Here is a 27,391-nt window from a genome sequence, read left to right as displayed (position 1 = left end):
CTGTGCACTTGTTCCAAAAACAGAAACAAGAAACAATAAACAAATTAATGGGAGACCAAAACAGGAAAAACAGACTTTGCAGGTTAATGGTTCTGTTTGCAGTTAAGACTAAATTCCTGTGTGTCCCAGCTGCACCAGATATGCTTGGTCATGTGTGGGTGGGAGGTGTGCAGGCAGGGAGTGCATCAGAATATATGCTTGCTGCTGATTGGACCTTATGGGTGTGTCTCCACAAAATGTGATGTGTCCATTTTCTGTGAACCTCAGAATGGTCCTGGCCAAAGCCCATCCTCCTGACTATTAATTAAAGTTTGCTTTCAAATTTGACCCTCAAACTGTGGAACTTGTCTTTCTCTCACAATCCCCTCTCATTTTTTCCTTTAATAGAATTTAGAACGTTTTGCTCTAAAGTTATCTGTGTGTGTATGTGTGTGCACATGCGCACACGTGCACAAATGCACACCAAAGGCTCATTTACATTTTTGACAATGTGTGGAAAGTTATCCCAATATGCTGAAGAAGCCAGGCCATAAGAGCTTCTCACCCAGGGCAAAGTTTCTCCTCAAAAGCACTCACATTTTCTAAGTGTCACCATGGATACCTGCAGTCAGCAATCTAGTGAGGTTGTGGTCTGGAGACCTTGTGTGCTAGACTTATCCCAAAGGGGAAAAAGGAAGGCAGGATGCGGTGGGAAAGAGGCAGCGGAATGTGTGAGCACCTGGGGCCAGATGGCTGGGATATTTGCACTAGTGAAGGGACTATGGGTACAAGGTCTCAGGTTTGTGGCCACTGGAGTGCCAAGGAATGCCACAAAATCACACCACGAAACAGACCTCACAGGAAGGATTTATTGGGGAGCGGGGATATACAAAAGGCTGCCGCTGAGCGGCATGGAAAGGGGGCAGGCTGGGAAGACGAGGGCTTTATAAAGGGAATGGCACAGACACATAGGAGGAATACGCAACCCTTGGTGACAATGAGGCCTGTGGCGTTGAGTCAACTGGAGGTAGGCTGGGGCAGCACCTGGCTCTGAACTGTGGGTGGTTCTTGGTTTAACAACATTAGGATGTAAAGCTCACTGCCCCATGGGCCTGGGCAGGGCTTGGAATCACTCAAACACCTGTGCAGCAGACCAGACTCCTCAACTATAGCCTCTCCCAAGACCCTCACCAGATGCTGGGAACTTTTCACACTCTGTGCTCAGGACTCCACTGTGAGCCTTGAAAGGCCATATAAGAGATTTAGCTGGAGGCTTCAACCCCAACCATTTGCCACTTTCTTAGCTTCCTGGCCCCTGACATCTGGATATGCAGTCTTGACATATAGCTCATCTGGCTTTCAGGCTCTGCAGGGTTTCCTGTAAGAAAAGGAAGAGCTGGGCAGCAGAGGCCCATCCTGTCCGTGAGTGCTGAATGCTGCCATGGCCGTGGCCCTTCAGGCTGCAGTCTTTGCTGCACTCCGCGCCTGGTATTCTTGCTTCGCTTTCTCCTTCTGCTCCTGTTCCCTCTGGATCAACTGCACTCGCTCCAGGTGCCACTCACGCAGTTTCTGCTCATAAACAGCCAGGTCCTCTGCCTCACAGGTGGGGAGTTTTTCTTTTACAAGCTGGGTGGTCAGAGTCAAAAGACTTTCGGCCTCAACTCTGCCCAGCTCCTGCAGTTTAGACTGAGAGGCCTGTTGGAAACAAAGTGGGAAAAAAGGTCAGGGAGCCCGTGGGAGAGAGGGACGAGAGGTGATCAAGTCCTTAGCTAAACAGCCACACAATCTGCTCGCAGAAAAGGAGCCCAGCACCTCCTCCAGGTGCAGCTGCCCGCAGTGGTTCAGATCAGCAGTTACACTAAGATTTGGGCAGCGTGGTGGCACACGAAATCGCCCTAGCTTGACACACAAAGTGCAACTCCACTGCCCGGACTCCTTGGGTCACGTCCAGTTCTTAGTTAAGCCACAAGGACAGCAGAGGCGTAACATATATTTCTGCTCTGTAACTAACCAAGTACAGCGACTCTGGGGTGTAAACAAGCCGGCAGGGACTCCTGAAAGCAGAGCTGACCCTGACTTTTCATTTAAGTGGCTTCACTTAGTGTCACTCCCCTAGGTTCCTTTTGACAGATGGAAATCATTATTTCTCACTAATGCTAAACAGCTTTCTGGAGTGCTGGCGCATTGCAGGCTCCACCTGCGGTGTTCCCCTGCAAGGCCAGCCCTTACCTCCTGCCTGACTACAGCTCCACTTGAGATGGCACCCTGGGGTGAGTCAGTGCAGTAGTCCCTAAGAGGTACTAAAAGCATTAATCTACTTAAGTACTTCAAGATGCAGATGACCAGAGAGCATCATTTAGGGGGCCCCAGCTGCACTGTGGCCACACCGTCCATGCTCTGCACAGAATCAGATCTGGCCAGGAAGAGTGCTGGAAGGAGGCAAGACCCATGAGCTCCAAGGAGCAGAGAGAGGTCTAATTATGGAAAGTGTAACTCCAAACAGATTACCTCAGACTAACAAAAATCAGGCAACAGGAAGAACAGAAAATGTAAACCGAAAATGCTTTCTTTTTGACGTAATTTTCCAGGTAGTCTAAGGCCTAAGAGATAGCCAGGGACTGTAGAATAAAACCTCAGCTGTGAGGCAGCAGACTTTTGTCCAGATCCCAACTTTAATTATGGGCAGGCCTCCTGGGAGGGTAAAGAAAGTGCAGTGGGGCCTGACACAGCTAAGGCCACAGTTCACAGCCTACAAACGTTTGTCTGTTCTTTCTCGAAAGCTCATGAAGTGTACTGTGGAAGTGAGGGCTGAAAAGTCAGTGACGGCTCGGGTCACATCTGCTGAGATGTGATATAATTAAAAAACAAAGAAAGAAAGAAAAGAAAGAAAGAAAGAAGAAAGAGGAAGGAAGAAAGAAAGGAAACCAAGCAAGAAGGTGGGAACAGCGGAGAGGTGCAGCAATCTTAGCTGGTGTGAGTGTGGGAGATTTTTTTTCTTCCTCTTTAGGTTGTACACTGGCAGGCAAAATTAGGAGGGAAAAACTGTATAAATTCCCCACTCTTTGTTTTGGGGGTCTGACAAGAACATTAACTTTTTTTTTTTTTTCAATTTCAAACTATAGAGGAGAGAAGCTGAGCAGTGGATTCCCTTACAGAAGCACTGGGGAGAAACAACTGCCTGAAATACAGTGGGTCTAAGGGGAAGGCTCCTCCCGACCTGCTGTGAAAAGGCACAGCTGAGCAGCTGGTGTGGACGGGACATTTTCTGCTCCTATAATAACTAGAAAGGACTCTTCTCTTTTTGTATTAAACAGACAAGAAACAAAGCTGGGAGGAGGAGGACCATAGATTTTCTTCCCTGACACCGAGGGCCCAGCATTTGGGACACAGAGCTCAAAGCCAGCTTGAGTGCTCAGCGCCTTTCTGGAAACCTGTTTATATATGCCATGTAGTGTGAGGCACTGTCTCTGATGGTCCTGATAGCACAAAGCTGCCAGCCATGCGCCACAGAGGATGCCTGAATCTTATTTCTGCTGAAAAGGCGACTAGTATCTAACTGGCTTGGTGCAGAGAGCTGAGCAGTCACTTTGCTGGGCGGGAGGCAGGCACAGGTGAGGGCCCACTGGGGCTGCCATGCTGCCCTAGTGAACACGATGACTGGTTAGCTCAAGCACAAAATCACAAAAATTCCACCGGTGTCTCAAAAGGCCAGGCAGGGCCTGTGAGTCTTTAGTGCCATTGTGTGTGGCCGGTGGGGGAAAAGGCTCGGTTTCTTCTATGACTCACCTGAAACCGCTCCAGGTACCGGGGAAGCTTGCACTGCTCTGGTTCCTCAGTGTCTAACTGCTCCACCAGGTTGGCTGAGTCCAAGCCGTCCTCAGCTTCCTGGGGCTGGGTCTCTGAAGCCTGGCCAGCTGGAGACGTCACTGCCTTCAGGACTCCCTCCAGCACATCGAGCTGTGGGACATAAGAGGGCCAGGATGACATCATTTTTATGGACTTGCCTTGGTGAAGGTCAGAGACAAAGGAAACAATGGGGCCTCCCAAGCCTGAGGACAACAGTGCGGGTCACGGCTGGCGAGGTTCTGGAATGGCAGGGCCAGGTGAGGTCCGGGTTCAACCCCTCACTGTGCTGCAAACAAGGAAACAGAAGGAAACCTAACAGTTTTCTTTTGCTACGTGAGCAACACCCGCTCAGACAGCACAAGCAACTGGGTAGAACACAGAAGCTGCACCTGTGTGAGTCAGTCAGCACAATGGTTAAGGACGTTTGTTTTAATTAACCAGGTAGGAACCCAGGGATTACATTTGATGGTCATTAAAGGACTTCCCCCACTTCATGCTTTTCCTTGGAGTCAGTCTGGAATTGGGACAAAGGGAAAGAGAGACCACCGCAGACCATAAAGAACAAAAGGCGACTCTGAATGCACATTTAAGCTGCTGGATATAGGCCTCGGCCTCCCTCAGAGAGCGGCTCCAGCTCACGGAGTAGCTATGAATTATGGGTCAGTCTAATCCACATAAGCTGCTGGCCAAGGCCAGAGATGAACAGAGGAAATTCATTTTAATGAGGTGGTTTCTGTGCCTTGAACAGTAAGCAACTGAAGACACGGGGGCTCTTTTTGTTGGCTCTTACTTGTTCGCCTCCACTGTGTGGCACACCTCCCTTAACCCGCGCAGGGCTTGGTCACCAGAGAGGAACAGCAGCAAGGCCTGCGTAAGCACCTGCTCGGCTGTGATTAGTGTCACAGTACGACAAGGCCCCAGCAGCGCTCCAGGGGCTGACTGCCTCTAATCTCTACACACAGCCTGGACATGCAACACATTCTTGTTGATATTTAAATCACATCCCTATAAAGTAGAATACAGAGACTGTAAAGTTGGCTGAAATGAGAGAGAATAAATGTAGCCTTGGCAAAAGATTTATGTGTAATTGTGTTTTCAGTCACCAGCACTGGATACAGGCGGCTTCAAGCACACACATTTATAAGTGCATATTCTTTGGTTATAATGACGTCATAGAAGGTGACGTGGTAGGTGCTGGTCTGAGTATATCATGACAGAAATGAAAGCTGAGGGGTGACCTCAGTGTTCACGGTCAGGGCACACAAAGAGCATCTCCAAGGCAACCTCTCATTTTTACGTAACAGTGTCTGGGCCTCTCTGGATAGAGCAGCAGGGACGGGAGGAAACACCACGACTCCATGTCAGCTGAAAGCTAAGCCCAGTCAAGGGGTGTAGGTGTGTAGGAAATAAACGGGCACGGTGGGAGAACAATGTTTGAGACAGGCAAAATAAACACCTTAGACCATGTAACACAGACTTGACATCACACATGTACTACAGACAGTCGAATGCAAAGCAAGCAAGCTGAGTCTTATCTAGTACCCAGGTTCTGGGTGGCAGGTGGGCTGACTGGGCGGTGGGTGTGTCCGCACGCGGACTCCAGAAGACACTCTCGGGCGTCGCTCTCAAGCACTTTCTGCTTTTTTGTTTCACAGGGGCTGTTGGCTTGGAATGTCTAGTAGTCTAGGCTAGCTAGCCAATGAGCTTCCAGCGACCCACGTCGCTCTGCTTCCCACCCTGCCTACGTCCAGGGATCCGAGCTCAGCTCCCGAGGCAAATACTTCACCAATAGCCAAGGATAATGAAGAAAATTGCTATCTAGTCTTTCCAGACTACATAAGAGATAAATCCACGAAAATGATTTAATCTTTCTCTTACACTGTCATTAACTCTTTTTGGATGGGGGTCGTGGTGAACAGGGTGGTATTTATTGACTTGAGCTTGAATTTCAGGGGAGGGGACAGTTTTCCTTAATACATAACAAAGTAGGAGTCAAAATAATCTTATTTTCCATTGCCTTTTTGTCAGCAACATTGAAAATGCTTGTGGTTTCTTCTCATCCTTCTCAACTGAATAAATGCCAGTTCTATATAAATATTGAAAGCAGGGGAAGGGGAGAGACAGTGGGAACAAATTCAAACCGCTCAGCTCAACAGTGATGGCTCCCTTTGACTGAGTGGGGGTGCAGGAACATACCGCTTCTCTACAGAGCTTCAGATCTTCAGGGGAGGCGGTCACCCTCTCCATCACTTGGAGGGCTCTGTCAAGGTAGCCTGGGGTCCACATCAGAGGCATGTCGTGGTACACAGCCCGCAGCCCGCGCTGCAGTTCCACCTTCCCTGTGGCCAAAAGAGCAACAAAAACTCCTCAGCTGTTTTAACCACTGCCAAGGGCTTGGAAGGTAGCAGCAAACAGCAGCCTAGACAAGGCGCCTCACGCTGCACGTTTCAAATGCAAGCTTGTGTGTTTCATCCTGCTGGAGATTCACCCAGACTCATGAATCACTGTGCTGAGGAATTCTGAGACCCACAGAGTCGACTCTACAGAAGGCCGCCCTTAAGACACAGGAAATGATACTATTTCTGTTTGAAGGCCAAAACCTTCCCAGAAAAAGTAATCTCACAACTTTCCTACTGTGACTATCTGACAACCTTCCCTTGCCAGGGAATGTCTGACATCTTTTGAAAAGTGTTAAACATCCAATGTATTGTCTTTATGAAAAAGAAAAGGAGGCAGACAAGCAAAAAGCCCAGTGTCTTGCGCATTCTCAGTTCTTAAGCCAGAGTCCTAGCAAGCTCCTGGGTCACAGGCCTGAATTTCTCCGGGGTTCCTCAAACTGTCATGCAAGCTGTGGTGAGGCAAAGGTTCCTGAAGTCCAGGAGCCATCTGCACCAGGGCCCAGAACCCTCTCGCACTGATAAGCAAGGTCACCTTGGGCGGCTGCGTCTTAAATCTGCCTCCACTTATCTTTCCTGGAAAGGAGGATTTGGGAAGCTGTAGGAGGATACCAACAGACAAAGCTCATCAGGAGACAGCTAATTTTAGATCTTTAAGGTGCTTGGGCTAGACAGGGATCATTCTGGGCTGCTGGCCTGAGATGAAGGAGGCTGCAGAGCAGGCCACGGCAAGAGTGGGGCAGGGGTGGGGGGTGGGGGGATGGGGCGTATCTGATGGCATGGCTGCCTATCACAAGGGACCAGACTCCCTACTCATGACCCACAGTCAGGTATGTTTTCTTAGCCTCGTCAACTTTGTGAATGATCATGTGATTTAGCAGTCCTGAACATTAATCTGAACACTAAACGGTGGGGGCGGGGGTAGGGGGCAAATAAGCAAAATGTGACTTTAAACAAGAGCCCCAGGTTGGGTTTGTCATTTATCTGCAATGGCGGCTCCCAGCAAATAGAGATGGAAGACTCGAGTCTTAGGCTGGGCTGGGCTTTAGCAAGACCTTGTCTCCAAGGCCAGAAACCAAGGCTGGGGATGTAGCTCAGTTGGTAAAGGACTTGCCTAGGATCCTGGTTTCAATTCACAGCACCACATAAGCCAGGCAAGCCTATAATTCTAGCACTTAAGGGGTGGAGGCTGGAGGACCACAGGTTCAAAGCACTCCTCCATGGCTACACAGTGAACTTAAGGCCAGCTTGATGCAGGAAACTTTGTCCCAACCAACCAACCAACCAACCAACCCAAAACCCCAAGCTCCCCAAATAAAACAACAAAACCCTCAAATCAAACCACCCAACTCCGAAACAAACTAAGGTCTCTCCGTAGTTTATTATCAAAATCAACATCCAAGAATCCAAACTGTATTTTGTTGGCAAAGGTCGACTCCAACAGCAAAGAGCCATGCCTCGGAAAGACAGGCAGGCATGGGGAATATACAAGGGCACTTTCAGGGAGGCCTGGCTTCTGAGAGAACGGGGAGAGCAATGAGATAACACAGGTGATAAATCACTGTAAACTGGGGTACGGTACAGATGCATGGTCTCCCCAGAGCCACACAACCCAGGTGCTGAGGCTGCTCCTCTGCACCAGCTCGATTTCCAAAGCAGTGGGGCCTGAAAGCCACCATTGCACCTGGACTGTACAATCTCGTGGACCAACAGCTGACTCTCCCAAAGAGGATGTTCTCTGACTACTCTTCCCTCACCTGGAAGCAAAACAGAGGCTGAATTGAACTATTTCTTAGCTCTCCTGATAGATTGCCAGTACTTTCTTTATGCTGTCCCTTCCTCACACTGACCAAAAAAAAATGAGTGTTACCTATAGCTAACAGAACCATTTCTGATCTCATCAGTATGACAGGTTTAATGACATTCCTTGACTGTCCATAACTGTAGGTTATAACTGAGACTTCACCAGTAAATTTAAATGAAGTTTTAATTTTATTACAAGACAAAAGCTGTTCCACATCTTTCCCCAAAGAACAATATTAATAAGGCTCACTTAGCTTACCAAGAAGTGCATAGCCATACAGCTGGGAACTCAAGCCCACTGTGTTCCTTTGTTTCAGGCCCGGAAGCAATAGTGACACACCAAAGTTCCTCTCTTCTTCCCACTGCAACAGAATACAGTAGATCATTGCCTGTTAGAGCCATGGATATTTCGTGCAAAATATGATTTTTTTTAATGACACCAAACAGCATGTATTAAGCAAGCTTATGAAAATAACAAAATTGTATAAAAGTTATTCCAATACTATAAATAAAAAGTATTTATATTTAAAAAAAAAATCAGAACAGAAATGCTCGATATATAACTAAAATGAGCAGTGAAACCATGGAGTCATTTTGGTTTTATTTTTTCCCTTTGTGCTTTTCTAATTGTTTTCCACGCCTTTGGTAATGAACCAGTGCCTTTTACAGCGAGAAAAAAGAAAAGAAAATAGAGTGCACTCTGGACTCATACTGAGGCCCCTCAGGCTGTCAGCTTCACAGTTACACTGCTCCAGAGTGAGGGAGCGCACTAGCGAACACAGCAAAGATACAACTTCTTCACAGGGTTAAAGTAAGTACCACCATTAAGTTGCTTTTAGATAGATTTGTACCTCTTGAAAATAAAGTAGGCAATCAGAAACACTTAGGGACTATGTCTTTTAACCTAGGGTGTAAAATTGTACTTCAAGAAAATTGAAGCCTTTTGAGACATGAAAAGAAAAGAAAGAAGGGGCGGGGGGAGCAAAGCCACAAGCCTCCCTGGGCCTGCCACACACCAGTAACAAATGTGACTGGGACACTCCTTGGAACGCAGAGCTCATAGGTCTGGCAACAACATACAGCAGGCACTGCAGTTCTCTAACGCCTTACATGCGGGCAGAGCTACACCTCTTCCCCACAGCACACATGGCGGCTGCATGGCCTCTGGCCCACAAGCTGGGGAAGAGGCAGAGAAGGGCCCAGCAGCTGCTGCCGCCAGGAAGTGAGGCTCTGTGGGGTTAAAGGCACAGATCCCCTGTCATGCTTCATGCAGCACACACACCAGTTCTTGAGATTTTCCTACACTGTGGAAACCAGTGACAACAAGTGTAGGTGACTCAGTGTCTAGTTTGTGAGGAGAAGTGGAGGAGGCGGAGAGGCAGAAGGCGAGGGCTTGCTTTGTGTTGGTAGGCACGGCATAGTATGAAGTGGGCAGACCTTGGTGAAGTGGCATCTGACCTGGTCCGCACTGCCAGTAGAGTATGCTTTAAGGTGCTCAGGACCAAACGTGGTTTGGAGATCAGATACTTAATTGTGGAGTATTTGCACAGTGAGGTAACGCTGGAGATGGAGCCAAATCTCAGCACACATTTGGTCCGTGTTTTGTGTATGCTTCAGACACATACCCTAAAGGTCACTTCTGTATACTTCTAAATCCCTCATTCATTCATTCAATCTGGTTTCCTGCTGTTTCTCTCTGGAGATAAAACGGACTACTTATTGCTCTGAAGCCATTATAGTCAATGGCCCTGCGTTCCCCCTTGTCTCATATTATCCCCTTTTCTGGGCCATTCTTTTCATAGTTTGTGTGGCCAATACATTCAAAAATTTCCTTCTTATTTATTGACTGACACAAATTTGTGCATACATGTATGACATATGTATAGGACGTTCATCTCCATTCGTTTTGTTTTTCTGTCTAGTGCGTTTGGATACTGTTGGGGGTTGGTCTGGTGCTATGTATTCTAATGCTAATTACTGCCCTCCCCCCAAGATCTAGCTGCTGCCCAGACAAGCACATTCTCATGTGCAAGTGTCCCTGTTGTGTAACTTTTTTCTACCTATTTAACATTGATTAGTTAATAAAAAATGCTAAAGCTTCTGATTTTGCAGAGGAGAGTAGGTGGAGTTTGAGGTTCCCAGGCCTGCAGCTGGGGGTCCATGGGGTGGGGGGGGGGGGGGGGGTAGGGGTGGGGCGCAGGACAGAAGATGGACTAGGAGGACATGGCCTGGTGGCCCAGTAAGGATGACTTACTGGCAAATAACACGTGTTATGTAGCTGAGAGATAACTAAATAGCTTAGAGGGTTTATATCTGCCCAGCCCCAGACAAAATAAGGCTTATCTAAAATCTATCAGATGTCTATGTCTTTTATTGTTTGATAATGGGTTAAATAAAACCACCATTATAATTATAGGCTATTAATAATAAACATTATTAGCCCATTTATATTTTTTACAATTGGTGAACCAACATGGGGCCTGAATCTAAGGTGCAGCCTGAGAAGTCCTGGATAGAAGTCGTTTCTCAGCCAAAGAGCAGGGAACTGAGCCGAATGCATTTCAAAGGCTCAGTTCTCCTCAGAGAAGCTGCTGCCTTCCAATAAGGCCCACAGAGGGCAGCAATGGAGGCTGCTATGGTCTCTCTTGGGTCAGAGCCTGAGGGCACAGCTACAGGGCTGAAAGCACTAAAGAGAGCGAGGCCTAGAGCTGCGGCTGAAACGGAAAAGACCATGGAGGAGGCGGCCAGCGCTTGGATCTTCTGTGGCTTCGTTTTGGTTGTTGTCATGGAGCTGGCAGCAATGTGCTCAACGGTGAGTGATGTTCGTCAGTCCTCTCTAGGAGAGTTCAGAGAGAAAGTAGGGAGAACTCCAAAGATGGAATGCTAAATTACAAGCAATAAAAATAGAGGAAGGAAAAGGACTCTTCCCGATAGAAAATACAAAAGTGATAGCAGCTGGAGCTCAGAGCTCTCTGGCTGCAAGATGTTTATGGAGTCTCTGGTAAAGGCTGATACAATACAGCAACAACTAAATTCCAAGGAATGCTGGGTAAGGCGTCACTGCTGCAGCCTGACACAGCACTGCTGGCCCCAAACTTGACACAGCACTGCTGGCCCCAAACTTTTTTTGTTTGTTTGTTTGTTTGCTTGGATTTTGTTTGAAACTTTTTGTTTTTCCCTAAAGTGGGAAATAGAAGGGCTATTTTTTATTGCTTTATATTACTAAAACATACAAAATTTTAAAAGATTTTAACTAAATTCAAGACGTCACTCAAAAGTTACAATGATATAGAATTGAGATGAAATATTTGAGCGGGGCAGTGGGGGCGCACGCCTTTAATCCCAACACAAAGGAGACAGAGACAGGAGACTGGCAGATCTCTGTGAATTCTAGACCAACCTGGTCTATACAATGAAGTTAGGGCAGGACCCCTGCTGATAAGATAAAGCCACTTACCAAAGACAATCTAGGATTCAAAATGATGAATTTTTCCTTAATGTTACTGTGTAAGTTTTTTCTTAATAATGTCCTTACTGATCTATAGGATGGATGCATATCAATCTTAGGTTTATGTAAAAGGAGAGGATGATGTCACACTGCCCTGAAAAGCCAGCCAGGCAGTCTCCTTAGGAAATGGGGCTCCCATGAGAACTGGTGCCAATAGGCATTTTGACCTAAAAGGGATATTCTGTTACTCAATGTAAGGACCCAAAGTGAGGCTGGGAGACAGAAAGCCAGAGGCCGTTAAATGTTGACTGAGGTGACATGACATGCTGCTCTGGGCGGCCAGCCTATCCCTATAGGTGAGAGGTGCATACAGGGAACAGGAGGTGGCACCCTGACGTGACGCAGCAGGGCCCAAGAGCCCATGACATTTGGTCACTAGAGTCTTGTTTTGATTTCAACATGAAAATGATTATATGTTCAATGGTAATAGTAATATTATACATCCTCTTTGAGAGAGGTCAAAATGAAAAAACCAAGGTAAAAAAGAGACTGCTTAATTAAATTAGTCTATATTTATGTGACTTCAAACTGCAGAACAAGCAGGTGACTTATATTGCTGATCCAGCTACAAGGAAACAGCTCTGAGGCTGGCCGAGACATGAATGTCTGTGCAGAGCCAATAATTCCTGTTTGTTACAGAATCCCCATGACTTATTACATGCAGTCCTTTCACATGGCATGAATCAAGATTTACAGATGTCTTTCTTCTGCTCATACATAGAGCAGAGAACCAGTCTTAATTTATTTGTGCACCCTGTACATCTCATACATTTATAATTTTAGGACTGTATAATACTTGTGACACATTATATATTTTCAGAGAAAAAGAACTGGACACCGATGATGCTGGACTGGATGCTGACACAGATATCCCATCATCCTGCACGTTCCAGTCTCAGCTGCTTCAGTTGCTGTTCTTTCAGAGCCTGCTCCCAGGACAGCTTCACAGAGAGCTGCTGATCTCAATGGGTCCAGCCTTTCAGACTGTTCCAAACAGGACTTCTATAAAGCCTAGAAATGTTCAACATTTAGAGACTGGACCACAAATGTTACTGCTAGCTTGCTTAACCATTTTTTCCCAATTTTACTTGGGCCTTCCAAAAAGGTATCCTATGCCTCCAAATCAGTAGGAAGCAACCCTGAGAAGAACAACATCCTGGGTTTCCCTTAAGGTGGGGTGGCTAGATTTTTGGTTGTTTTGTTGGGTAATGGATGCTTGCTGTTATAAAGGGAGTTGGTTACAAGTTATTAATGGTCTTATTCAGAGAGGAAACAAATTATAAGAATTTAAACTCAGGGATTTCTCTCTTTACCTTTCTTCTCTCTTTCTTTCTTAGGTAAGGAGAAAGGAGTTGAAAAGAAGGAAGGGGGAAACATAGAAATATCTTATAGAAATAATAAGACAAAAGGTAGATTGTTGATTCTACTCTTCAACTTAGAGAGTGGCATATTTAAATAAGGTCATTTTGATACATTGGTATAAGCATTGGTATTTTAATATACACATACACACATATATTTCAACTCTGGTATGAGGTATTGTGCACTCCTACAACAAGTACTTCCAATACTTTTAAAGCTGCTATTACAAACTGTTTAGGGTAATTAAGTAATGCAAGTTAATTGTTAGTTGATCAACTCATGGTCATGTCACCCACTAGTCTAACTTATCACAAAACAAACATTCTAGGTGAAACATATATGTGAATATGTATTATATAAAAGTGAATAAAGTCTTCAAAAACTTGAGAGACCTACAGAATATGGCATTTTAAAAAATGCTTTAAGGATTCTTTGACAAGACAGTTTAACTTCTTGCAGCACTCAGTCTACCTTAAGGAAGATATGAGCATCAGAAAACCTCCATGTGGCAAGACAGCCACCAGGGCAAAGAAAATGTCCTTATTTCTACCACAGACAGAATTCTACCTATAATGGGCAAGCTTGGATGCAGGCCAAGTCGACTGTCAAGTTCTGCCAAGACAGGGTAAGCAAGTCCTTAAAAATTCCTGCTTCACAAATATGTCTGCCAGATATACTGGGCCAGAAGGCTGAAGATGATGTTCCGATGAGATTTTGGGTGACTGTTCAGTCAGCAAACTGTCTCTGTCATCTTTATTTTTATATTGGAAGCTGTTAGCCTGTACTTCCTGTTTACTCAGGCAAAAAATGTTATTCCTTCTCAAGTCTCTGATGGGGTTGAAGACTAGATCGTTATAGTTTTACATTTAAGCTTAGTTGCTTAAGAGTTAAGCAGATGTTTTTAAGTCTAGATAGATGTTTCTAGCCTGATACAAAGATATGATAGAAAATAATTTAGGTACAAAACTTTAGACTCTCCTAGACAGTATTTTCTTCAAGGCTGCCAAATACCTTTAGACAGTATGAATGTAAGTCCCAGCGATTGGCTTTTATAACTGTTTCATAATTGTCTTACTGTACATAGTTTTAAAGGGAACGGTAACAGCATGGTCTGGTGCTTTGTATTTAATTGTTAATTACTTTGCCCCCTGAGGTCTGCTTGCTGCCTCTGTGAGCAAACAATCACATACTCCAAGTAATGCAGAATAACCTTGCCTCCAAGATTATTCCTAATTGCTAACTAAAGGGCCTACATACCATTTACATGTGGATGTATAAACTCCAGTTTAAGTGAGAAATCTTTAGACTGCCTCAGAGTATCCCAGGTTTGCAACATGGTCAGAGCCGCATTGCCCATAGCCTCACAAACCCTGTCTTTTCCCAGAGTTCCCTTTGCAAACACAGAATGCTCTTCATGTACAGGGGAGTTGGCAGCTGAGGAGCTGACCCCCGCCTCTGTCTCTGCAGCTAGCTCCTCCTCACTTGATGTCCACCTCCCCAAATATGCACTGGTACTCTACTTCCACCTCATCGTGGCTGCACACTGTCATCAGCTCCTCTCTGACTCCGTAAGCATCTCTAAGCTGGTCTGACCACAGCTAAGCGTGCCTCACTCTCATCTCTGTTCTACCTTACAGCTGAGGATGGCATCAAAAGACAGGATGATTATAATCCACCCCCCCCCCCCCTTTCACGCTTGAGATAACTCCTCACTCATTTTAGGATGACAGCACAATGGCCTATGTTCTTCAACCTTACCTCACATCCCACGGCCCCTGACATTGTCTTTGTCTCCCTGCTGGGCAAGTTCTCCCCGACCCCAACTGGGTCTCACTATGTTGTGAGTCTCCAGCTGTGGGAACTCAAGCCATCTTCCTGTTTCAGCCTCTCCATGAGCAGGGATTACAGACATGCACCATGGTGCCCAGCTGCCTTTAGCACCTTTCCTTACCATGTTCTTTTTCGCCAGTTTGACAGATGCACTTCCTTTTCAACTAGCTCATGATCATTTAGGACAATTTATATTTACTTTGTAAATATCTCCACAGGCATTTTCCTTTTCTAATCAATTTAAGCTTAACATACAAAGAAAACTCTTACAAGGACTTTTCACTGACCTCTCTTGCATAAAGCTCTTTGTTTGTTTTGCCTAAATGTGTGCACGTGCACCATATGCACATGCCTGGGATCTGTGGAGGTCAAAGCAGGTGTCTGATCTTCTGGAACTGGTTTTAGAAGGTTGTGAGCCACCACGTGGGTGCTGGGATCTGAAACCAGGTCCTCTGCAAGTGCAGCAGGTACTCTTAAGCACCAAGCCGTCTCTCTAGCCCCTTGTTTTGTGCTAGATTGTAAGTAGAAATGAGTTTACTGTTAAATGTATAGTACTTGAGGTTCAATATATCAGTAACTTAACTGTAATATAGCACAGTAAGTGACTGCATAGAGTGGCTTACCACAGGCCATGACTCTCAGCAAAGCACACCTTAGATCTTCAGAATGTGGGCTGGATGGGATGATATCTCAGCTCCTATCCAGACTGAGATTTTCTGATCTAGCACTGAATTGAGGGAGATCACAGGGCCAGCATCATCTATTAGCACCATGGCTATTCTGTAATAGCTCTATGCCTCAGTCTGCCCAGCTCTGTAGAGTCATTGTGAAGATTAAAGGCATTAATAGTTAAAACCCCCAAACACAGCGTAGTATAGAGCAAGTGCTAAAGTGCTACTTAAGAGTCAGTTACTGCTGTTCTCACACTGGTTTCCTGAAATAACACTAAATCATAAATAAATATCCTACTCAAGAGCTGAGGCCAAAGCTTGACATGCTGCACATTCTAGAACACAACTGCTGTGGAGCAACTGCAAGGACACAATGACACAAACAAAACGGTCAGTACTACATGCGCTACCTCAAGGTCAAAACTAGTCTCTCACCTGCTTCTTTAGCAAGCCACGCCTGGCACTCAGTGTTGTAGCTCAGTAGTAAACTGCTCACCTAGCATGCAAGGGGCCCTGGGTTCAACCCCCAGTATCAGGACAAAAATGGCTCCTCATCCCCACAAATGTGTGTAAGAGCTTTTACATGGCAAGTGTCCAGTACCACTGTTAGTAACCAGAAAACCAAACACATCAAATGAATATTCATTTCTAGTTGCACACAGCCAGAGCTTCACACAGTATTTTTCTCCAGGTTCTGAGAGCAAGGCTTCCTCTGCCCTCTTCTGCCTAGCTGGGCAGTCACTGCTTGGTTTTCCCCAAGCTCTCAGTGCCGTGTTAGGCCCAAACACTTACCGTGAGGTCTGTCTTCTCTGCTAGGCAACGGTACAAAACGTAGAGGGAGAGAAACTGGGTGGATGAGACTTCAAAGGCTTCTTGCATCATGATCTCAAAAACCACAGATAAAGCATCTGGCAAGGAGATGAAGGTGAAAATGAGAAGGAAATTAGTTCTAGGTAGCATGACCAAATTTCCAAATATAAACACTCTTCCCCACTGGTGACTGCGAACATGGAGCAGAGCCCTGCACAGCTTCTGGCTCACAGTAAGCAGCATCTTCACGATGATCAAAGACTGCTCTATTTACTTCAGCGAGATAACGCCTGAAAACGCCTCACATGATGGCGGCAGCCAGAAGAGCTGAGGCACATCACGTCAAGGTCACCCTGACAAGCAAGCAGAGGAAGGCTGCCTGCCTCTCTCTTCGTTATGATGCTTTCTCACCGCTGAGGCAAAACAAAAGACAGGCTAGAGGAACTCCCAACCCCTGGGTATTATTTCAAAGATGGAAACAGGGATAATAAAGAACAGTTTAAAAGAACTGAAAAAAAGGAGAGGAAAACATTCTTTCATAAATTATAAGCCCCTGAGTATAACATACAGCATATGTTCTTTATAGCTATATGCTGGTCGAAGAAAAACGAGCCCCAGATGACTCCTATTTTCCCTTGATATTCTACAACACAGACAAAAGCTAAGAAAATCAAGTTCAAACAATTTCCTTCCCTCAGTAATCGGTGGTCAAGGTAGCGAATGTTAATGCTGACACTGAAGCACATGCTTGCACATGCCACAGCACATCACATGCCTTCAGCTGAGTGCATGTGCCACTCTGCACATACTCCTAGCTACAGCGTGAGCCCGATGGGCAGCTGTCCCCAGCTGGCTTATCCCCAGCTGGCTTCGCACATGCTGCAAGGGAGGCTAAGAGGCATCCATTTCTTGTGTTTTTTTCAAATGGAGAAACTGAGACAGACAGACCAGTAAGGCACCAAGTAAATCTACCAAAATAAGGACCAGGAAGAGATTTTCTTTTCTTTTTTGAGACATGGTTTTGTTATGTAGTGTTGGCTAGTCTGAGACTCAGTATGTAGACAGGCCCGACTTGAACTAACACAAGTCCGACAGCCTCTGCTTCCCAAATGCTGGGATTGAAGTGTGCACCAGCATGCTGGCTGAGGTTTTCTTTAAACAATCATTCTAATATTTTCAGAGAACACAGGGATTAAAATCCGTTTTCTTGTTAAGATTTTTTTATCTTTAACTTTATGTATATGGGTATTTTGGCCCATGTATAGCTGTGCAACACCTGTGTAGTGCCTGATGAAGCGGGAAGAGGGCAGCAGATCCCCTAGGAGGCAAGTTAGAGGGTTGTTGGCTGCCACTGGGTGCCAGGAACCAAGCCACGCCCTGAATAAGAGCAGCAAGTGGTCTCAGGTGCTCAGCCCTCTCTCCAGCTCTAAGCCTCTAGTTTTCTTTTTGTTCTTCTGAAACTATACTTTAGTTAATTCATTTTATTGCATTATTACTTTATTTTTTATTTATGTCATGTGCATGTGTGTGTAGTCATGTCATGGTGCATGGATGGAGGTCAGAGGACAACTTTTGGAGTCCTCTCTTTCTGCCATGTGGACTCCAGAAGTATAACTTAGGTCCTTTGGCTTGGCAGCAGGCACCTGCACCCACCGACCATCACACTGACCTTTTTCTGTTTGTAAATCTAATTCTGTCAACTGTTCATTATAGATTCCAAGATTATACATGACAACTAAAACTATGTATAATTTATTCTTTACATCCTGAATTACAATCAGCTTGAGAAGCAGAATCAGCTTGGCCTGTATAATTAACTTTTTCTCTGTAGTCCCTTATGTATGTTAGCATTTTCTATCCTAGCAAAAGAAAGGGTGATACTTAAAAACTGTGGCATAAATGATAATAATCTTCATGTGAACTTTTCTGACTAAAAAAGTAACAGAAAGAGATGTAATTATGAAACAAAGGCGGAGGAAGCTGTCTTCATTTGTGCACTGCCATTTGGGGGCTGAGAGCCCTGTATGAGCTGAATCGGGATCTCATTTACCTTTGTATTTTTCTTTCTTTATGAAATAATCCATCAGCAAATTGAATGTAAAGTTATCTGGAAAAATTCCATACTGAACCTGGAATACAAAAGAAAGAGAAGGAACCTCTACAGATTCAGCAGATATTCTATGGTGTTCAGGACAAAACTTGGCCCCACGGAGTTAAACTAAGTAACTATCACTCGGCAGCATCTGTGACAGTGAGATGGACGCTGTGACTCGAGAGGTCAGGAGGGGAAAGCTATGAGTGGGTGTCCGACAAAAGACAACTGATAGGTGAAAACGGGCTCAATTGCAACAGTTGGTCACAGCTAAAATCAACAACAGAAAGAAAAAGACCCAATCCCCCTTCTCCACACATAACTGGTCCAATGATTCTTTTCACAAAGTATGAATGAAAATATGGAAGCAGACCATAAGGAAAAAAAAAAAAAAAAAAAAAAAGCACCAATTATATAGCATATGGTCTGGCTTGAGCTTCTAAATACCCGAGAAATATGCCAACGCTTTGCTATAAACCAAGCTCCTGGGATTCTTTTTACCTGCATATTTAAGATGTCAGAATTTAGGAATAAGTAAGGATGCTTCAGGGCTTGGTAGGAGTGTTTTAAGGATTCAGATCTCAAAGTCTCAGGCCCACAGCATAAGAACTGGGATGGTACCCTGAAGTTAAAGTGGGCGTCTGTAATTTTCCCTATGCTCAGATCAGAGTTACAGCTTTACCCTTAGTTCTTAAGTCAATATGGTTAAGCTTTCTTTTCCCTAGCATTACCAACTACCAGAGACACCTGGAACATGTTTTCTGCTTCAGTTATTCCTTTGGGAGGCTCCTAAGCCTTGGCTGTGAATCACTGAACTGACCCATGGCATCAGCACAGAATGCCTCAGATGGGCTGAAGTGTTCCACTGTCAGGAAGGCTGCGGTGCAGGGGCGGGGCCCGTGGTTGTCAGAGAACTCACCACTATCAGCACAAATCCAAGGCGGCCTAAAGCCAAAACACTGCACAACAGTAATTCATCAGAGCTAAGAAGGACCTTTGAAATCAAGTGGTCCAAGCTGAGTGTGGTGCCTCACGCGTGTAATCCTTCAGAAGGCTGAGGCAGGACTGAGGTAGGTTCTATCTCGGGCAATGGGGTCTACATAGCAAGATCCAATTGGGGTACAGGGTAAAGTTTGCAAAACAAACAAAAAGAAGTGAGCCAGTCCAGGATGCTCAGCCTTGACCATGGGCCAAGAGAAGCCTAATGAAGAGTCCCAAGGGAGGATCAGAAGGCAGATCCCTTCGAATACTTCTGCTAGATTCACGTCATTAAGCATTTCATCCACGAGATGCACAGCATCAAGAGTGAACCCTGATGTAAACTGTGGGTTCTGGGTGCTAAAGCTGTGTCCACCACAGATGTCCCATCCCAGGAACAGGGTGCTGCTCAGGGATGGCTGTGTGTGCTGGGACAGGAGTGTGTGAGGATCTACACTTTCCACTCAGTGATGTCTTGAACCCCAAATGCCTATGCCCAGAAAGACCAATTAAACAGAATAATAGGGGTAAAGACAAATATTTTAGTGCTTATCAGGTGTGTGTGTGTGTGTGTGTGTGTGTGTGTGTGAGAGAGAGAGAGAGAGAGAGAGAGAGAGAGAGAGAGAGAGAGAGAGAGAGAGAGAGAGAGAGAGAGAGAAGATATACAAGGTTGGGCTGTCTCGCTCAGCTTTTTCCATGGGTCCTGGAGATCCAAACTCAAAGCCTCACGCCCCATACCAACTCAGCTCTCTCCAGCCCTAAGCATCTGTAAATGTAAAACCCTTGTGTGACTCCAGTGGGCAGCTCGGGCTGTAAATCTCTGTCACAATTCACTCAAGTTGGAGCTGAGAAAACCAGGACAATAGAAAAGAGTCATTTGTCTGACACCGAGGGCAACTGACAGGGTTCCAGGCTGGGTGTTCTGAGCCCTCATCTGGCGACTTCTCTCTTTAAAGGCCTGGAAGCGACAGAAAAGAGATCCTTCACTCTGCTTCTCCAGACCCGGCTAGGTCCGTTTCCACAGAGATCTTCACCTCTGAGTGTAACTCCGGAACGAAGAGAATGAGATTTCATCCATCTTCCCCCAGGCCTTCCTTCCTTTCTTGAAACTGAAGCCCTGAACCTTCTCTGACTTGGTCCCTTCAAACTATATCATGACTGCAGGCAAAAGGGCAGCACGGTTGGCTCCATGAGCATCTTTTGGAGATGGCTTAATGGCACTCGTGTCCTCCTCTCCTTCCTCCCTTCCAGCTGGATTCCGCCGTCTTAATTCCTCTTGTACGGCACCGAGAGTCCTCTCCTGTGAGCTTTACTAGAGAGAGGACATCCGCTTTATCTCCAAACAAGGACGTGAGAGTGTCCATTTCTGTCTTCACTTCATAATCAATCCATCATCTCACACAAATAATGTGTAGAACATATGTTGATTTGATTTGAGACCAAGTTACAGATGAAAATCATTCTTCACAGAGAAGAATCAAAGATAAAGTCCGTATTCTCATCTTAAAGGTGCAGTGACACTATTAACATGTTTTCATACAAGCGTTAGATTCTTCAATGGCTCACAATAGTGTTAAGGTTGACTCTGGCAAGAGTAACATTCTACAACACGCGACATATACTTTTGTGCCATGAAGTGGGTGAAGACTGAAGTGCTGGGTGGGGTGTAATGTGAGAAAGACCTTGATCACGGGAGCTCTGAGGCTTGGAGGACAGGAAGAGCTCTGGGGCCTAGCAGAAAGGATGACTATTATCCAGCAATACCATCTTCTAAAGGAAAAAAAGTGTAAGATGGTCGGAAAGAGCTGGAGACTATACTCCACCAAAAATGGTCACCAGTCACTCAACTATATGAGAGGGAAGCAGACAAGAAATCCAAGGCTGGAGGATGAAAATGAAGTGACCAGCGGCGCCGTAGTCCACTCCATTCCACTCTTACCTGTCCCCTCCTCATCACTCTGTTTGGAAAAGAAGCAGCTATAGCGGGGGTAGGTTTTGAATTTGTTGGCTAGTTTATAACCAGTTCCAGCCTGAAAACAGCATGAGAAGGAATCTGAGGAGACAACCTAGTAAGTGGCTTCTGGTACCTCTCTTTGTGGTACCGCCACAGGTACAAATAGCAAATCCCATGCACCCAGGAAGTACTCCAGGAAACCCTCACCTTATTAACAAGGGTATACAAGGTTCTGCCAAGAAACACCCTCCTTATGAAAAAAGGTATACACAGATTTGCCAGGAAACCCTTACTGTATGAACAAGTGTATACAAGTCTCTGCCAGGAAAGCCTCACCTTATTAACAAGGGTATACAAGGCTTTGTCTTGTGCACCGTATTTCAGACACTGTCTAATCCAGGTGTGGATAGTCCAGTCTCTTAGGTACCAGCAGTTGGGACTGTGTCGAAATCTAAATAAAACACAAGAAGAGACAACACTGGTGTTACCGTTTAAGCGTTAAAATCCAAACATCTTCCACCAGCAGGCCGTCTTGGAATACTTGCTGGGTGTAGTTAACATGATTAAAAGTCATCAGAGTTGACAACTAATAAAAACTCAAAGTTGAAACTCAGCTATAAGCCTGAAGTGGAAAGTGAGAGGCAAAATAGTAAAAGAGAAAAACTTAAACCTACGTATTTGTTTTAAGATAGGGCTTCTATGTCGTCTTGGTTGGCCTAGAACTCACCTCCCTACCTCTACCTCTCAAGGGCTGTGACTAAAGATGTAAGCCACCGCGCCCGGCTTTATTGTGTGTCTAACACCCCTTGCCTCAGAGCTTGCTTTAATATGAGATTCATATGGAAATGATGACATCAGAATTATTTAGCATGACAGTATGCAAACACAAATCACCAGAAGGGATCTGTGAGGCTGGTACCTTGAAAATGAAGTAAAACATGAAGCAAAGACAACTCGACCAGCAAAGAACCCTGAGCGAATTCAGCTTTCAGTCACACCGGCACTTCTGGTATATTCAGGAGCAATTGGGCTAGTACTGATTCAAGAAGACAAGCAAACAAAAGCTGCGCAAGGTTTCACTTGCAGGTCCCTTGGGGGCCGTGACCCACTCGCTGCCGTCCTCAGAGCTCCACCACTGGCCCTCAGTGCATTCCACCCTGTTCCCACAGCAATCCTCATGGCCTGTGTCACAGGTAGCCTCAGGTGAGAATGAGTGGTCATTTGGAAAAATGGCTCCTAGGCCGCTGCTCTGGCCTGAGTTGTCACACATGACTAGCACATGGGCTGGAAGGCACTTCTCTCTCTTCCCCGGGGCTACACAGGGGGACTATCAGGGGCATGTCTAAACATTTATCTGTTTTCATTAGGACAGAGCTTCACACATCCTACTCAGACAACAAGAACGCCCACTTTTTTTTTAACCATTCAGAAAGCAAGGCAGACTCTGGATCCCACAAAGGTCAAATTCTTATTTAAAAAAAAAGGGGGGGGGCGACATAAGCTGAGGCTGGGAGGCAAAGACTTTCAGCCATTTTAAGAGCCATGGGTACAAACTAATACTGTTTTAGAGTTGATTCTTCAATGTGTCACCAGCCAGGTCCAGTCATGTGCCTTTGAGCTTGTTTCCTTTCTCTGGGTGACAAAGGGAAAGCTTCGTAGACAGGGGACAGGATAGTATTTTATTTAGGCTGTTAGTGCTCTGGGGAGAGATATGCCAAAAATAAAACCTGAAAATGTTTTATAGACTTGAGGTCATGTTGCTCTCTTTACACTCTCCAACACTGTTTTTAAAAACAGGGAGGGTCTTGTCTTGTAGCACAGGCTGGCTCAAAACTCATGATTGCCCTGTCTCTTGAGCATTGGCATTAAAGTCATGGACCACCACATTTACATATTCAGATTACCCCATCCATCCATCCATCCTCCATTCAGCTATCTTCCACCCACTCATCCATCCATCCATCCATCCTTCACCTATTTATCCATCCTCCACCTACCCTTCCATCTATCTTAGATCCGACATAAAAGTGTTTCTTATTCCAATTTTCTTTGTTAAATTAGCTCTTTTAAAAATGAGAAAGATAAAAATGTCAAATTAAGTTCTGGTTGACAATGACTTGCCCATAGAAAGGGAATAATACAATACAATATACCCTAGATAATTCTTTGCATAGAAATAAAATATACATTTTCATTTTCCATGTGTTACTTCACATTTTGAAATCAACAGTTAAACTACTTGAGACCCTCTCTTTGTTATTCCAAAAATATTGAGATGTAAAAAACGAAGGCAATTAACAATCACTTTTATTTAATTTTAGAGGTCCTGAAGGCTGAACCTAGGATGGTATACACGCTAGGTGAAGGCTCTGCTACTGAGCTACACCCTAGCCAAGTCTTACTAGAAGAAGAGCAGGAGGAAGACGATGACGACCGCCAAGTAAAATAGCAGGTGCATCGTCTCTTTGGGCACACAGGGACCCACTTACTCAACATGGCTCCTCAGTGCCTGGCATGTTGTGGCCCATGTAGGTTTTCAGGAAATAAAAGCAGAGCTTCATTCAAGACATTTACCAAATGCTACTTTGCCTGGGGCATTTATAGCCTCATTACACACAGGGTTTGCGGCTTTGTTGGCTTAGTCTATCTCTCACTTTAAAACAGATTAAAAGTGCCAACTATCTCTTTTACCCAAGAGGTCTTTAAATCTATTCTCCATTTAAATCTCCTGCCTTAGAACATCCTGGATGTCCAGAGGTTACAGCTTTTTGGCTGTTGCTGCCAGACTTGCATCTGCTCTGTGGCTATACTCATGACCACATCCAAGCACGCACCTTTCATTTTTCTCATGATCAGCAAGCAATTCTGAGACTACATGTGCCGTAGGCCGCAAGCGCAGTGTCAGGGCCCACAGCCCCACAGCAGCCCTATCACTTAGCTACAACACAGGCTCTTGCACACGAATGAGCAAGCTTTCCACATGGTTTCCCTGATTGTATGAGCCACCAGCCAAGCCTATCCATACACACAGCTCTCTGTCTCTCCCAGTGGACTCTGTATCCTGTGGCAACAGGCTTTCCAGATGGGAACCTCGGCCAGTAAGCGAGGTAGCTGTGGAGGAGGGGCAGTAGAGACGGCTGCCAAGAAGAAAATGCAGCTAGTTCCACGGGCTGTAGTGTACAGTGTAAATCAATCCATGAAGCCAAGTTTGCAATTATCAACAGGGTCAAGCGCTTCCTCCCGCTACAAAGCAAGAGTATTGTGTGACTAACCCAGACTCAGATTCAATTGTTGCTGCCCGATTTCTCATCCTAAAAAGGTCATTAGAAAGATAATTACTTTCTTTTCCATTCCGCAGGAAATTCTGCTTTCAGCATTATTAATTTCAGAACTCACAATCTTCAGTTCCTTCAAATATCGCAAATACAAAATGGAAACATCACCATTATAGATTAAAATTTCTTTGCTGCTCAAGATCCCATATTTTTATGCTGAAGGAGTTTCAGTTAATTTTAACTTTCAATAAACATATACTGAGTCTTTATTAAATAAATGTATCATATTTTTAAAGATGTTTCTGTATTCCATTACCAAAGGCTAGTTAAAACAAAGCCTGGATTTGAACACTTACAATTATTAGCTACCCTAGCTTAGATGGAATGTCTTTGAATAAACATCTAGGTAATGTTGTGGGGTTGGGTTCACAGAGCTGTGATGCTTAAGCCCTAAAGTCTTTCTGTTTCGCAACTGTACATTTTACAGATGACAACTGGGCAAGCAGCCTCGATGAAGACACAAGGAGAATCCCATTCCCTGGGAGTTCCCTGATGTTCCCTCTGCAGTCAACCACGCAGGACTTTCTGGTCATTCTAAGAGTTTTATATAAGCTGTGCATGGTGGCGCACACCTTTAATCCCAGCACTCAGGGAGGCAGAGGCAAGTGGATCTCTATGAGATTGAGGCCGGCCTGATCTACAAAGTGAATCCAGGCCATCCAGGGCTACACAGAGAAACCCTGTCTCAAAAAACTAAAAGTTTTATTAATTAGATCATGTCCTTGGGTCCCTTCAGAACCAGAGGCATTATTTTATAAGAACCACAAAAGCCGGGTGTGGCAGCACACGCCTTTAATTCCAGTTCTGGAGAGACAGAGGCAGGAGGATCTCTGAGATGGAGGACGGCAGCCTGATCTATATTGTGAGTTCCAAGACAGCCAGAGCTGGTCACAAAGACTTTGTCTCAAACAAACTAGTTTGAGTCACAATGTTTATCTGTTGGCTGGTTATAATTTTGATTCTGCCAATTTCCAAAAAGAACTTGAAAAAAAGTTGCCATGCAATGTGAAAGCAGCTTTCAGCACACTCTGCAGTCTCCGCTGGCCATCCTGAAAGGAGGAGAGGCAAGGGGACTTTGGGCGGCATAATGGAGGTATACAACGTTACAATCTGCAGTGCTAAGTAAGTGCAGCCCAATAACACGTCTCGGAAATGAGATGCAAGGCACAGGGACTTCTTAGGTGTCAAAGCCTGAATCTATTAGATCCATGGCTTAAAAATGAGGCCCCTGGCATTTCACTGGGAGACATGCTCATGTAAGACACTCTAGAAACTCCTGCACGAGGAAAGCAGCCATGGGCCAAAGAACACCGGCAAGTGGGGCGCGTGTCACTACAGCCTATACTGTTTGTCTCGCTGTTGTTGGAGTGGCTGCTGTTTTGTCCGATCTATGGTTCTCAATCTAGGAGACAGATACCACACGCGGCCCTTTGCGAGGTCCAAGAACCCGAATTCCACCCTGCTGGCCTAGCAATCTGTCTACTTCTAGTCTGGAGATGAAACTTCTTATGGGACCTAAGGGAGCCAATCAGAACAAAGGCTGTTGCTCTTTGATGCTGGCTGGGAACACTACTTTGTCTGCTTCCAAAGGGCAGTATGTCTGGCTAGACGGGGGAGTATTATGGGAAGAGAAGGAGAGGAAAAAAATATTTACAGTGATCACTGCTGCTTTCCTGGTGAAGGTCCCAAAGAAGAAATGGCTGTCTCTGCAGCACCCAGAAGCCACTGCGGGGACAGTTTGGTCACTGGAATGCTGCTCTTATATAGAGGCTCAACTTTAAGTCCCATGGAAGCCTGAGAGGATGCTAAAAAGAGGGGCCTCTGGCTAGGAGAGGCAGGAAACTGAGGAACACTGGATCCTGGAACTAATCTTCTGTATAAAAACATACCAGTGTGGGAACTGGCTTGTTTGGGCAAAGAGAATGTGTCTCAGTTCTGTGAATGAAACCTACAGTCAAGAAGCTGGTGGGTTTGCAAAGATACAATCGTTTCCTGATGTCTTATAAAGCTAAGGGCTCTAGACAAACTAAAAAGTCATGAATGATATAACTAAGGCAGGAAACCCACACATGGATTAGTCATGGCTACATTAGAATAACCCTGAGGAAGGGGGAGACGGGGAAGAAAATCAATAGGATGCTAGTCCAACCGAATAGAAGTCAGTGTTTCCAGAACACTCCAGGTTTACTTAAGCAGTGGCTGCCACGGGATTAGAGATCTCTCTGTCGTTTCTCAGGGGAGAGGAGCTCAGAAATAATCTGGATTTCTTAAGAATCAGATTTTTTTTTTTCTCAAATAAAGAAGAAAAGAGCCTCTCAGAGCTCTCAACATGCCGACTCTCGTGTGATAAGTCAAATCCCTGAAGATTTTTGTTTATCATGAAAGGAAGACAGGGTTCATTTTCAGCCCCAAATCCAGCTGGAACCAGCATTTCTGTAATCCCCTCCCCAGATTTTTTAGGCTCTTGTAAGGCAGATGACATGTCATCTATCATTCTGCATCCAAACACCTAGGTAACTTGATGTGGCAACAGCAGCTAGGCCCACTAGGATTTACCAATGCCAATCTGAAGGCTGATATTTGTGAGCACTATTCACATGGACACAGTCATCTACTGCCAGTTTTGAGTATTATCCTGCCTATAAAGGAGCCGAAGCCAGGAGGAAACACTGCCTTTTTCCTACAAAGCAGGGCGAGAGCCAACTCATGGTGGAGGAAACGACTAACAGGAAAACCATCTATGACTTGGAGGAAGCGACTAACAGGAAACCCACCTATGACTTGGAGGAAGCGGACTAACAGGAAAACCTCCCGCTTCTGTTTCCTT

The 27,391-nt window shown here is 45.3% G+C and overlaps 1 protein-coding gene across 1 annotated transcript in view; it reads right to left on the bottom strand.

Moving 5' to 3' along the window:
• Positions 1–976: 976 nt before the first annotated feature.
• Mrps27 (mitochondrial ribosomal protein S27) overlaps positions 977–27,391 on the bottom strand; it is a 79,994-nt gene continuing 53,579 nt past the window's right edge. Inside the window, exons 5-11 of the mRNA XM_051172279.1 lie at positions 21,566–21,680; positions 18,256–18,334; positions 16,188–16,303; positions 8,284–8,386; positions 6,022–6,164; positions 3,766–3,936; positions 977–1,674 (exon numbers count right to left, since the gene is read on the bottom strand). Of these exons, the coding sequence (XP_051028236.1) occupies positions 1,435–1,674; positions 3,766–3,936; positions 6,022–6,164; positions 8,284–8,386; positions 16,188–16,303; positions 18,256–18,334; positions 21,566–21,680 (967 nt within the window). The 3' untranslated portion in view covers positions 977–1,434. The remainder of the gene's footprint in view (positions 1,675–3,765; positions 3,937–6,021; positions 6,165–8,283; positions 8,387–16,187; positions 16,304–18,255; positions 18,335–21,565; positions 21,681–27,391) is intronic.

Source organism: Acomys russatus, chromosome 30, assembly GCF_903995435.1.
Source record: "Acomys russatus chromosome 30, mAcoRus1.1, whole genome shotgun sequence".
Taxonomy (NCBI): Eukaryota; Metazoa; Chordata; class Mammalia; order Rodentia; family Muridae; genus Acomys; species Acomys russatus.
Note: the sequence above shows the minus strand (reverse complement) of the source record. Positions and strands in the feature narration are given on the sequence as shown.